Source organism: Vanacampus margaritifer, chromosome 9 (genome assembly GCF_051991255.1).
Source record: "Vanacampus margaritifer isolate UIUO_Vmar chromosome 9, RoL_Vmar_1.0, whole genome shotgun sequence".
NCBI classification, from domain to species: domain Eukaryota; kingdom Metazoa; phylum Chordata; class Actinopteri; order Syngnathiformes; family Syngnathidae; genus Vanacampus; species Vanacampus margaritifer.
Genome location: NC_135440.1, coordinates 26,073,378 through 26,086,572, shown reverse-complemented (window position 1 = coordinate 26,086,572; position 13,195 = coordinate 26,073,378). Strand labels below are relative to the sequence as shown.

At 41.6% G+C, this 13,195-nt stretch overlaps 2 protein-coding genes across 7 annotated transcripts in view; both read right to left on the bottom strand.

The window, feature by feature from the left end:
- Positions 1-170: 170 nt before the first annotated feature.
- On the bottom strand, positions 171-2,660 carry LOC144057700 (uncharacterized). Its single transcript, XM_077575560.1, has 2 exons — positions 2,290-2,660; positions 171-2,019 (listed from the first exon to the last, which is right to left on the bottom strand). The coding sequence occupies exons 1-2, from the start codon at positions 2,492-2,494 to the stop codon at positions 707-709; spliced, it is 1,518 nt and encodes a 505-aa protein (XP_077431686.1). The 5' UTR covers positions 2,495-2,660; the 3' UTR covers positions 171-706.
- Positions 2,661-4,207: 1,547 nt separating this feature from the next.
- Positions 4,208-13,195, bottom strand: part of atp1a3b (ATPase Na+/K+ transporting subunit alpha 3b) — a 40,808-nt gene continuing 31,820 nt past the window's right edge. For all 6 annotated transcript variants that reach the window (XM_077575770.1, XM_077575768.1, XM_077575772.1 and 3 more), the window contains 19 exons: positions 12,319-12,522; positions 12,129-12,242; positions 11,906-12,040; positions 11,701-11,818; positions 10,603-10,871; positions 10,328-10,526; positions 9,360-9,604; positions 9,089-9,281; positions 8,362-8,537; positions 8,131-8,267; positions 7,906-8,056; positions 7,425-7,593; positions 7,184-7,338; positions 6,917-7,040; positions 6,677-6,822; positions 5,535-5,665; positions 5,346-5,447; positions 4,975-5,066; positions 4,208-4,386 (listed from right to left, as the gene is read on the bottom strand). In XM_077575770.1, coding sequence (XP_077431896.1) covers positions 4,358-4,386; positions 4,975-5,066; positions 5,346-5,447; positions 5,535-5,665; positions 6,677-6,822; positions 6,917-7,040; positions 7,184-7,338; positions 7,425-7,593; positions 7,906-8,056; positions 8,131-8,267; positions 8,362-8,537; positions 9,089-9,281; positions 9,360-9,604; positions 10,328-10,526; positions 10,603-10,871; positions 11,701-11,818; positions 11,906-12,040; positions 12,129-12,242; positions 12,319-12,522 — 2,889 coding nt within the window. In that variant the 3' untranslated portion in view covers positions 4,208-4,357. The remainder of the gene's footprint in view (positions 4,387-4,974; positions 5,067-5,345; positions 5,448-5,534; positions 5,666-6,676; positions 6,823-6,916; positions 7,041-7,183; positions 7,339-7,424; positions 7,594-7,905; positions 8,057-8,130; positions 8,268-8,361; positions 8,538-9,088; positions 9,282-9,359; positions 9,605-10,327; positions 10,527-10,602; positions 10,872-11,700; positions 11,819-11,905; positions 12,041-12,128; positions 12,243-12,318; positions 12,523-13,195) is intronic.

Sequence of the window (13,195 nt, the reverse complement as noted above, 5' to 3'; positions counted from 1 at the left end):
TGTGTTATGCAGGCAAATTTTTGTATTTGTTGCATCTTTAGTTTTCTCATGACTCTTTTATTGAAAAGGGACATTTGCTCTTATCGTCTGTCTCTACCTCTTGACTCCAAATGTGGCATTGCTCAACCCCCCCCCCCCCCCTTGACCTGTGTGACCCATGCTTCAGAGGACCCCCCCCCCCTTCACTCAGGGTTACCATGGCAATGACCTTGAACTCCCCACTCCCGCCTCTCCCCGTGTGCATCACGCACACACACTGGCTTATTCACTGCGGCAAAGGCGACGATCGATATTCTATTAAATGGAGTGTGGTTGAAGGTGTGGGAGGGAGAGGGAGGGGGTGAGTGTAGTCGCACTGCAGTGAGATGGGGAGGGAGGAAAAACAGGGCGACACAAAGCGGGTACAAGAAATAATGGGATGCTTGTTAAATTTACTCCTTTTTTGAAAAGGACGTGAACCGTAATGAGCAAAGAGACTAAGGCCAACAACGCGCAGTGTTTTAGAAGTCACACTAGGTGGCAACACAGCCTACTGAGCTATGACATTATTTTAAACAATATCCTCATATACACATTTCCCTTAAAATTGCATATTAATGGCAATTTTCTATTCAAATTTCTACTTCCTGATTATGAAATGATAGCCAGGGTATCAGCCTGATTTGCATAATGTGGTTCATGTCATTCCTGTAGAAGTGGTCATTTTTCACACGGAAATATTGGTTAAAGCACAGCAAACTTTCACAATTTTATCTAAATACGTGACATTGTTCATACATTGGATATCTATCAGGCTGATTGGCACCGTACTTTGCAGCATTGTGTACTTTTCTCTTAGCACACGTGTGACTTTTTCAATGTGTTTTTCCACAGAAGCGAGTCCTCTAATTTTTCCCAAATCCAATGGATCCAATTGATCTTTACCACGAGTGAAAGCTACGATTTTCAAGCCCGCCTGACATGAATTTACAGCATCGGTGGCATCAAACCCGCTACCTGCTAACACCAAGTCATCAGGTAATAACTTTGACAGAAATCCACTATATTTAGTGACATGCTTATCACTAATTTTCCCTCCCCATCCATTTGAAATAAACGAGATGCTGCCTTGAGGAGAAATTCCCATCAGGTATTTCTGAGTGCAGTGTGACTTCTTTGAGGAGTGACAATGTGCACTGGCTAAATGATCACTTAGCTTCTCCATCAAGATCTCAAAATGATCTATAATACAAACAGTTTTACGAAAATTGTCGTTCCTAAATGCATGTGGTAAAGATGTTTCAATCAAATCTCTGTCCGGCCAGAACACAAGGGATGGAACAAGTTTACAATACAAAACATTGATGCAATGTTTGAAATGGTCAAAAGCAGTTGCGATATCCGCACTAAAAAACAAAGCTAAGAATTCAAATGAACAATTCAGTCTTAATTTCATCAAGGTCATCAAATATTGCTGGAAAGGACTGAGATCAGATTTGGTTTTCAAAAAGCTACCAATCATATCAAACATTGTGATCAGCAACGTATACGTTGGAATGCCTGTAAGCATATTTACTTTCTCATCATCATTCTCCAGGCCTCTTTCATCAAATGAGGTCTTATTGATCCTGTCCTTCAATAAAGTGTTCTCGATGCTCACTGCGCGGCACTTACGTTCCAGAGACTTTATGTACGTGTGACACATTTCTTTGTGGCATGGCATACTATCTGCGGTGCTCACACAAGAGTGCTGCAGACAATTGGTATCGGTCTCCTCTGGCACATCAAGACTACCGCTTTCAGTCATTTTGGGATCGTCGGTGAACATGCTACGACTGGCAGATAAAGTAACAGGTTGGCAAGAAGGAGAACGGTCGAAATGTCCTTCCACTGCAAGGGATTTTGTTTTTCTCCTACGGAGTTTGTCATCTTGTCTATTCATTTTAAGTTGGGCCTTTTTACTTTTTCTCACACGAGGTGGCACATTCTTGAAGATGGATGGTATGTAATCTGGCGAAAAGGGGTTGTTGCTCTTTTTACCTGAGGAATGAAGATAGAACAAAATATATTAGCGTGCACCTTTGCACATGAACTTGGGTTACATTTTTTATAATAATCACTACAGCTAAGCAGCTGGGTTCGTGTGATTCATTTTATCAACATGTCTGTTTGTGTTGTAAATAATTTTGTTTTAGCTGCTTTGTTGTTGTTAGCTACGTTAGCATCTGCTGAGCCGGCCATTCGGGTTCCAAGTGCTGGATCGAGTCTTTCGCCGCCATTTCATATTAACTTATTCAGTAATTGACTCACCTGAAATAAAGTGTTCGCTACAAAGACGATAACCGCCACTGTGAGAAGGGTCCCACTTCTCCTTCTTGTTCTTGGCCCTGTTTATGACTGCTATCCATTGGCTACGCCTCGGTTCTTCTTTTGGTAGCCTGTAGAATGCTCGCCCCTTTTTCTCTCCCCTTTTGTTGCGGCACCCGGGTGCGCAGCAGTAGTCCACCATTATCATTAGAAGTGCTGCGAGGCTGTTTGTCGGCAACGTTCTGAAGCTCCGCTAAAATGGCTTTGATTACATTTGGCGCAGTGCATTGTGGAAGTTGTGACGTCACGTCCGGAGCACGCAAGGTGCCGGTGTCAGTACCAGATCGTATCGTGTTCGTCTGTCTAACGACGTTATAATACACGTTTTGGGGTTATGTCCATAAATGGATAACAAATAAAATGCCACTTTTTACAGACTGTATTTCTCTGAATGACAAAATAGTGCCACTAGTACTTTCAATACCCCCCCCCCCCCCAAACACACACACACGAAATGGCATTAATTTAAGGCCCTACATCCCAATATACAGTTTTCCTTAAGATTGCATGAAATAATGGCAATTTTCTACTGATCGTAAAACGGCCACAAGAGGGCAGCCGATATTGCCCAATCTCATACCTGGCATCAGTACAACTGTTGGCAGTATAAAAAGGCACACGATCCAGCAGTCTGCACAAGTTTCTTTCTCCGTTTGTTTTGTCTATCTGTTATCTGTTCAATAAAGATAAAAATAAAATTAAAAAAATCCAGCAATCTGCATGGCCATGCAAAGAAACTCTATATCTTCTCCCAGCCAATCAGCAATCAAGAAATATTGTCGTGTCTTTAAAAAATAAGAAAGAGCCAAAGTCATCTTGAGATTGTATTAAATGTTTCTAGATGTTTTATTGGTGTTGCTTTCATTTCTTTGACACACATGTTCTTTCTTACGAGTAGACTTTGTTTGGATTCTTTTCACCTGATCTCCAACGACAACCATAAAGCAGCCAGCCTGAGAGACACACACGCACAACACACATGCGGACCAGGACCGTCACCCTCATCCTCACACATCATCATCGTCGTCATCATCATCATCATCATCATTGTGCACACCTACACCAGTGGCATCCATTTTGAAACGGAATGGGCCAAAAGAACTGGAAAAAAAGGGTTGTTTTTTTTCTTATTACGTTTTTTTTTTCTTCAACATTTCTCATCTTTTATTGTATGGGTGTCATTTTAAATTCAGTATAGAATTATATAGATTTCCTAGAGCACACAGAAAGATTGTTGATGTAAGGGTGGGTGGGTGTTTGGGGGGTTGTCATAGTAATAACAAGAACAATGCTGTCACACAGTGTACACAAACGAGAGACAAACAGCGGGAGGAGGGAGACCAAAGGTGGGGTGCGGGATACTTTGGTGTGCCCCCCCCCACCCCTCCGTAACAATAATAATAGAATAAAAAAAGAAAAGAAAAAGTAAATCAGTCTCCCTACCTGACATATTTCAAAAAATAAACACAACAACAACACTGTGGCGCAGGTGGGAGTCAGTCAGTGTGATGGCTATTTGTGTGTATGTGGGATGGGGGTGTTGAGGGGACATGGGGGACATGGTGGGTAGCAGGGTGGCCCTTTTTCAGCCAAGTTGGCTCCTTGGAATCTACATAAGACAATATGCAGCTGCCGTTTGGTAGATATAATTATTATTATTATTATTATTATTATACTGGTTTATGTACACAGCAGTGAAAGAACACATGCAAAGACTACCATATGGGAGGGGGAAGTGACGGGAATGGGGGGGGGTGGACAAGTGTAAGTGTGTGTGTGTGTGTGGTGGAGGGGAGGGGGGGGGGGGGGTGACGAAAATTGTAAAGGTGCTTTTGCTGTTTTGAATCTTTGGGGCAGTTGGGATGAAAATTGCTTCAAAGCGTTGATGTTTTTGTCTTGTGTGGGGGAGGGGCGGAGGGAGGGTGTTTGGAAGGGGTGACGTAAGTGGAAGAAGATGAGGGAGAGGGGAAAGTTTTGGGGAGGGGCAATGAGCAACAAGATGCTCCAACGATCAATAATACGTCTCCTTCTCCACCCAACCTGCACGAGAGGAAACAAGGACAGAACACACTTTGACGTTAGTTCAATTACTTAAAAAAGAAAAGAAAAAGGAATACAGTAAAGAAAAAAAAAACTCTGGAATGAGAATAACAAGAAAATAAAAACTTTTTTTTTTTTAATACACAATGAATGAGGCAATACTACAAAACAAATCAGAATAAAATTAAAATAAAAAAACAATATTAATTAAACCAAAGATGAAAGCATACAATAAACAATGAAAATAACACAAAACAATAAAAAAAAAAAAAATACTGAGTACAGTATAAGAAAAATAGGCAATAGAAAAAAAATAAAGCAAACTAAACAAAAAAAATACAAAAAAGCAAAATATGAAATTACATATAAGAGAATAAAGTTCATGATTGAGTCAAAAATTGACTAACACTAAAGTAACGAGCAAAGAAAAATCATTCAAATAAAAGTATGAAAATAATGACATTAAAATGTTTTAAAAGTAAAGCATGAATAAATACAAAAAATAGAAACTATATACAAAAAAAATGAAGTTTATAGTAAGAAAAAGGTAGCACACAACATAACGTGAGAATGTGAGATGAAACTGACCTCCAGGGTTCCGGCGGATGAGGAGCTTTCGAATTTCATCATAAACAAAGATGAGGAAACTGTAAGGGAAGGCGCAGAACCACCAGGAAGGCCTGCACAAAAACAAACGCACACACAAACTTAACACTGGAAACACAAAGTAAGGCAAACCAAGGTCCAACTCATGAAACAATTTTTGGTTAAGGTTTAAAATTTTTATTTTTATTTTTAAGTATTTATTTCATATTTTTTAAGCTTCATGTTGAAAAGTAGTACAATCAAATTACAGCTATTTTCCTAACATAATGAGTAAGTGTGATTAATAATCTTGATCAAATTAATAATGATCATCATCATTTTGGCCTATAAAGAGAAGAGGAGGCAACTCTCACTTGAGAGGGTACATCCTGAGGGCCACATCCATGCCCGGGCAGTAGGACAGGAAGGCAGCCAGGGCCGTCTCCTCAAACAGGCCAAAGATCAAGATCTTGTTCCTAGGGGGGGACGAATAGTGAGGACACTTATTAAAGACAAGTCCAGCTGGCCAACTGCGGACGGGCGGGCGAAGGCGCTGCACTCACTTCATGCCCTGCTGGAAGACGGAGTTGCGTCTGGTCTTGCAGATGATGACGTCGGCCCACTGGACCACCACGATGCTGACGAAGAAAGACGTGTGGCACGTGAACTCCACGATCTTCCTCTGCTCGTACGTCTGAGGGAGACACGGGAAGTCACAACGTGGCCCACAACTTCACGGATGGAACGGCTCACGTGAACGACAACAATGCACAAGCGAAGAGAACGCAACGCGATGCTGCAATGTCACCAAACTTGGAGCAACACAGTCAATTTTTTCATTAGGTATATTCTGGTCAAATCATTTTCTATTTTGGGTCTAATCGTTTTGTATTCTCTAATATTTGTGGTTTTTTGTTTTGTTTTGTTCTGTATTTATCCCAACACTTTCTTTTCTGTCAGTTTAAAATGAATCTTAGTGTATCTTTAACTTCATTTTAATATTTTGCATTATTTTTTAATAACTTTACAATTTTTTTTAATAAAATATATAAAATATTTATTTTTCTAATTTATTAAATTATCAAGATTATTAAATATTATCAAATATTTTCATACAGTTTGAAAATACTTTTGTCTAATATTTTTCTTCTTTCGCATAAATATTTTTGGTCTAATATTTTTGTATCTTTTCTCCGGTTGTCTATTTTCCATCTATTTTTGTAGTATTTATTATAATAATCATCATTTATTTTTGGTCTTATTTTATTAATTTATGAAAAAAAATATTTGTCAAATGTATTTTCAACTTTTCCAGTACTTTCTATATTTCATTCGTATTATTTTGTTTTACTTTCTATATTTTATTAGTTATTATTCTGTAATATTTCTTTTATTTCATAATTTAAACAAATCTATTTTTGGTAAGTGTAATATTTTTGCATTTTCTTATTTTTTTAATTAAACCTGCTTTATATTTTCTCATGTGATATTGTCCCCTTCCCTTTTCATTTCTGTATATTTAATCAAATTAAAGTAATTTCTAATATTTTTATTATAGTATTTGTATATTTTTTCAGTTTTAAATAAAAACATTTTTTTTTGCATTTTGATGAGAGCAATGATAAACATGATTTTTCTGGTCACAGTAATTGTAACATGGAATGTTCCTATAATGTCACAAGTAGTTCTTAAGAAAACGTAGTACCCATTGTTGTCCGTAGCTGTCCTCCAAGTCGTTGCAGGCGCGGTCGTCCCAGTCCAGGCGAATGCCCACCAGCCGACTGGGCAGAAAGCCGTTTTCAGCCAAGATGACAAAGTAGGCGAAAAAGCCGCCCAGAGCCTGGATCATACCTGAGGAAAAACAAAACAAAACAAGACAAGACGGTCAGCTTCACTCTTTCACATGGAGACCCGACAAAATGCGCATGAAGGGGACTGGACCCACCGATCTGTCCGTAGGCGATGCTGATGAGGCGCTCGTTCACCAGCTTGTCCCTGAAGGGGTTCCTGGGCTGACGCTTCATGATGTCGCTCTCCGCCGCCTCATAGGCCAGCGAGATCGCCGGCACCTGGCAAAACATTTGACAGTTAGCGTGTTAGCATGGGCTGGCAGACTCACTAATTAATCCAACTCTAAATGTTGTCATTGGGAAATTCAGTTTTGAAAGTTCTATTGTGAGTGAACTTGTGGTCAAAGGCAGCCGGCACTCACCATGTCGGTACCCAGGTCAATGCAGAGGATGGTGATGGTGCCGAGTGGCAGAGGAATGTTGACGATGATGAACAGGAGGAAGGGTGTGATCTCTGGAATGTTGCTGGTCAGCGTGTAGGCGATGGACTTCTTCAGGTTATCAAAGATCAGGCGGCCTGACAAAGTAATCACATGAACAATTTAGTATATGAGCAAATGATTGATACTTTAACGGTGATAGACTTGACGCATTTATTTTTACCTTCTTCCACTCCGGTGACGATGGAGGCAAAGTTGTCATCCAACAAGATCATGTCTGCGGCTTGTTTGGACACATCGGAACCGGAGATTCCCATGGCGACGCCGATGTCGGCTTTCTTTAGGGCAGGAGAGTCATTCACACCGTCGCCTGTCACAGCCACGATGGCACCCTGGGAAAGATGAGGAGACGTGAAAGCCAGTTCAGGAGGACACTGCCGCCATCTGCTGTCTCATATCAGTACTGTGCTCCTTCAATTAATCTTCAAGGGTCTATATGCTGGCCCGCCATTCTGCATTCACCTCTTTTTAAAAAAAATATATTATCAGGTCTTTAAATGTATCAATAATGTAATCAAATTGCATCGCTTGGCTTTAACAACCATTTTAACAGAAGCAAGTCACAAAAGTTTTATTAAACCACCTGTAAAAAAAAAAAAAAATGCATCAAATGACTCCTTGAAATCCAAAATTAAATATTGTACCTGTCTCTGGCATCCTTCTACGATGATGAGTTTCTGCTGAGGGGATGTTCGTGCAAAGACAATCTCAGTGTGGTTCCTCAAGATGTCATCCATCTGATCCTGAGAGAGATCCTTCAGGTCAGTGCCGTGGATAACGCAAGCCTTGGCATCCCTAATGAAAAGACAGAAGCAGTGTTACGTGTCTTTCAAATATCTTAATGGGGAGTTTGTATCCGATTGACTTACCTGGGGTTGACTTGGCTGACGGGGATGTTGAGACGAGCTGCAATGTCCTCCACCGTCTCGTTGCCCTCAGAGATGATGCCCACTCCCTTGGCGATGGCCTTGGCTGTGATGGGATGATCTCCAGTGACCATAATGACCTAGAATAAAAAAGGTCCAGACGCCATCAAGCAACTTATAGTACGTGGCTGAGTCATGGGACTTTTTCTTGGTTTCTTGGGAAAGAGGCTCTACCTTGATACCAGCAGATCGGCACTTGCCCACGGCATCGGGGACGGCGGCACGGGGAGGGTCGATCATAGACATGAGGCCTACGAAGCAAAGGTTGTCCGTTTGGAAGTTGACATCATCCGTGTCGAAGGCAAAGCCCTTTGGGTACTGGTCCTCTGGCAGCATTAAGGAGCAAAAGCCTGGAGGATAAAAGCCAGGCAACTGAGTAATAGAAGAGTAGTGCGCTTTGTGCCATCTTGTGGCGCCGCATTTCTACAGTACCCCGCCCCCCCCCCCCCCATAATTACCATAGAACGAAAATGAGACAATAGCTCCTGTGGATTTGATATTCAATGGTCCTTCGAAAGTTACTAGTTTTGGAGTAGTGTAAAAAAATCATGTATAATAGTAGTCAATATTCTTCCTTTAAAAAATATAAAACTTTCTAATATTGATCTCTATTTCTGATACTGTATTTGCGTGTTTTATCTAAGAATGTTGCATTGCTTTTGAGTATTTTGTCTAATATGTTTGTTTTTTTTTGCATTACAGATTTGCCTTTTGTATTATTTTCTGTAGTTTAAAAAAAATCCAATATTTGTGCATTAATGCAACCGCAGCAGGGATTGTTAGGAACTAGATTTAGGGAAGTGTTTGCCTCAAAAGTTCCAAGTTCTTTGCGCACTCTATTATGAGTGGATGAACTTTACTAAATAATGACACTTGATTCCCAGGTCTATATTCTTCTTACCCAACACTCTCTCTCCCAGTCCTCCCAGCTCCATGTAGGCATTCTGGAAGGCCTCCTTCAGTTCCTCGTCCATGGGCTGCTCTTTGCCCTGCAGTAAAATGGTGGAGCAGCGATCCAGGATTCTCTCAGGGGCTCCCTTCATCACCAGCAAGTAGCGGTTGTCGTTGGGTTCCTCCGTCTCGTGCACGGACAGCTAGGGCGGAAGAACACAAGCGAAGCTTGAGATGAGAGGCTTCCTCAAGCTCAAGTGGTTTAACTTGTCACCACTTACTTGGTATTTGTTGGTGGAGTTGAAGGGGATCTCGGCCACCTTCTTGTTCCTGTCTCGCATCGCCCTGACCGAACCGCAGGACAGCTCGATGCACTTGAGGAGGGCCGACTCTGAGGCATCGCCCGCCACGTCGCGCTTGAGGATGGCCACCGAGTCCTGTCCCGCCTTGAACTGAGCGCGGTTGCACAGGGCGGCGATGCGGGCCAGCGACTGCCACGTCACCGAGCTCTTGTCGAACGAGGCACCTGGAGGAAGAAATCAAAATAATATTTGAGGTTAAAAATGGGAAGTCAATAATAGGTTCTATGCAGCCACACTAAATATGGTATTCTGGTTGATATTGTATTAGTGGAATATGAGTTAAGCAGCAAAATCCAGCCATTTTTTATCCATCTCAGTGGGCGTCCATTTTGCCACTTGGTGTTGACTGAAGATGACATGAATGTTGCTCAGGTCTCAGGTAACAACCAATCACAGCTCAGCTTCAGAAAACAGGTGAGCTGTGATTGGTTGTTACCTGATTTAAAAAAATGGCTGGATTTTGCTTCATAACTCTTATTGCACAAATGTAATATTAACCAGAATGTCATGTTTAAACTAGTGAGGTCACTTTATAACATATTATTGTCAAAAAAATTCAAAGTTGACTTTCCCTTTAAAAGTGGGGACCTCCCAAGATGAGAGCTGAACAACCAATCAAACGCATGTTAAATATGGGGTCAGCACACAACTGCCACCATTTAAATGATCTCTGATGAGCCCCAAATAAAGTTCTAGTAGGCATGGGTGTGTAGACTTAATATAACCACTGTACTTGTATAGCAATGAATAATGTTGCTGTATAGTTAATTAAGGTAGGCAGACATTTGAATGAATTATTGCAAATATAATTGGATCACAATGGGAAAGTCAACTAGAATAATTGCACATTTGTGTCCATGACCACCTTTGACCATCTTTTCACTCACCAGACTGGTCCTCCGTGGTGTCGGCCTCATGGATCTGGTTGTCGAACCACATGTGGGCCACGGTCATCCTGTTCTGGGTCAGGGTGCCCGTCTTGTCGGAGCAGATGGTGGAAGTGGAGCCCAGCGTCTCCACGGCTTCCAAATTCTTCACCAGGCAGTTCTTCTTCGCCATACGCTTGGCGGTCAGGGTCAGACAGACCTGGACACACGCCGTGGTAAAACGGGCTCTTATTTGTCATCAAACCCAACTTCAATGCAGCATGAATCCCACTCACAGTGACGGTAGCCAACAGGCCTTCGGGCACGTTAGCCACGATGATGCCGATGAGGAAAATGACAGCCTCCAGCCAGCTGTAGCCCAGGATGAGGGCCAGGACGAAGAAGGTGACGCCCAGGAAGACGGCCACGCCGGTGATGATTTGGATGAAGTGCTCGATCTCCTTGGCGATGGGGGTCTTGCCCGTCTCCAGGCCAGACGTCAGGGTAGCAATGCGACCCATCACCGTGCGGTCTCCGGTGCAGATGACGATGCCACGTGCTGTGCCTGGTTTTGGCAGAGAAGCGGATTACATCAGTCAGTTTTTCCTTGGTGTGTAGGTACGGTCATACCAGCAAAGGCTAGAAAATTTATTTTTAAAGTAGCAAATATTCCCTTTAAATTGAGTTACAGTGCATGCCTTCTGGCCGTAGGTATAGATTGCCCACTATCAGGAGCAATAGGTTAAATTTTAATGTACGTCTGCACTTGTATTGCTAAAATTACTCTGACATTTAATCTCGGGACAGGTAGAGTTGGAGTCATTAAAGTCAAGTTGATGTTTTAGGAATTTAATTTATGTTCTAATGTCATAATTGCAATGAACACTTTTTGTGAATAAGCAGCTCATTTACAAAATTACAAAAAAAAAAAAAATCTTATTTTATTAAGTAATTGTGATCAAATTAACTTTAAAATTAGCATGAATTGTTTTATTGTTTAATTTACTTTACATAAAATAAAAAAACATTAAAAGTTAGCTTTTTTACTTTATCACTGTGTATAATTGGTCAATTATGATTGTATCAATCATATTATAATCTAAGAATTTCTAAATAATACATTAAAAATGTGCATGAACTCGTCAATCTATTTTAAAAAACCCCGAGCACAAGTTTGCCCACCTCTGGTATAAGTAAACCTGTCACTACATTTTTTGATAGAAATTGATCAGTATAAAGTTTTATTTTGAAATAGGGGTGATGAACCAATGGCCTGTGGGTGCTACAATTCTGAATTCTGTTATTAAAAAGTCTGAAAATAGTCTCGTCACTCTATTGTTTGAAAAACGACAGTATGCCACGTTTGGCAACCATGCGTGTTAAAACCAATTTACCTTCCACACAGTTGGTAGAGAAGAAAGCCACATTTCGGGTTTCCAAGGGGTTGTCATGGGTACAATCGGGTGACCTGCTCTGAGGCTCTGATTCGCCTGTTAGGGAGGAGTTATCCACCTATTCAGGTGAAAGAGGGAAAGATCGTTGTGAGTTTGTTGGGTCTTGTTTAATGACAAGGCCGCGGTCCAAAAATCGCGTGTCTACCTTGCAGCCATGTGCTGAAACCACTCGGATGTCGGCGGGGATTCTGTCTCCTCCCTTCACTTCGATCAGGTCTCCGCCCACCACTTCTTCCGCGTTGATCTGGACCTTTTCGCCCTCTCGGATCACCAGCGCTTGCTGTGATGAATAGATGGAAAAACACGTTGTGAGCGCTCACGTAAGAGACAAAAGTAACGACTCAAGTATGATTTTTGGGACGTATTACCTGAGGCACCATGTTCTTGAAAGACTCCATGATTTTGGAGCTCTTGGCCTCTTGGAAATACGAGAAGCAACCGGTAATGACGACGACGGCTGTAAGCACAATACCTAGGTACAACTACACACACGCAGATCATGCACGTTATAGGGGCAGATCAAACACAGTACATGTGACGGACAGATGTCTGACTCACGTTATCTCCGGCAGGCTCGTCTTCGGTGGCGGCCTGAATGGCGTAGGCCAGGAAGCAAAGGATGGCGCCGATCCACAGCAAGATGGAGAAGCCGCCGAACAGCTGGCGACAGAACTTGACCCATTCTGGGGTGGTGGGAGGTGGGGTGAGTGCGTTGGGGCCATCCCTGAGCAGAAACTCTGCTGCCTTGGCATTGGTCAGTCCCTGGAGGGGTTCGCAGACAAAAAGGTTATATGATGACGTTATATTTCATAATTGTTTGTTTTTTTCATCACTGATGACATAACATGCAATACTTGAGATGTTCTAACTTTTAAGGCTAGTAAACTTTCATGGAAATGTACCAGAACAACAGGTAGCCATGTTGGCTAACTATTCGGCAAAAATGAGTAGCTTGCAACTGGTAAATTAAGCCGTAAAATCTTGCTGTAATGTGGTGAATGTTGTGACTTGGTTGCTGTTCAAGGGTCAGTATCAGCTCACTATTTGCCAAGTCCAGGCACAAATAGAATGCTGTTGAAACATTTATTCGATATCCTTGATGTCAAGCTGAAGGCCCATGTACTGATATGCTGTTCGTTCACACTAGTCAGATTATCAACGGCATTGAATAAATGCATAAAAATGGCCTTATATGAAACTTTTGGACCATTTATTTCAATAACCTTGATCTTCAATTTGAGGTCTTGCAACATAGTAGGCCAGTCTTTGTCCTCACTAGTAGGACAACCATGTTGCTATTGTGGCACAATCTTGCACTAGTTGAAAATGATGTGCTACTAGTGATATCAAATTCTACTAGTTAACATCTAACACTTCACCAGTAGTATTAATAGTGTGCAAAACAGAGTTGAAAAACTCCTCTATGCTTAATGTC

Coding starts and splice junctions, on each gene's coding strand:
- LOC144057700 (XM_077575560.1), bottom strand. CDS start 2,494: ATGATAATGGTGGACTACTGCTGCGCACCCGGGTGCCGCAACAAAAGG. Junction 2,020..2,289: donor TAGCGAACACTTTATTTCAG/GTGAGTCAATTA, acceptor TTCATTCCTCAG/GTAAAAAGAGCAACAACCCC.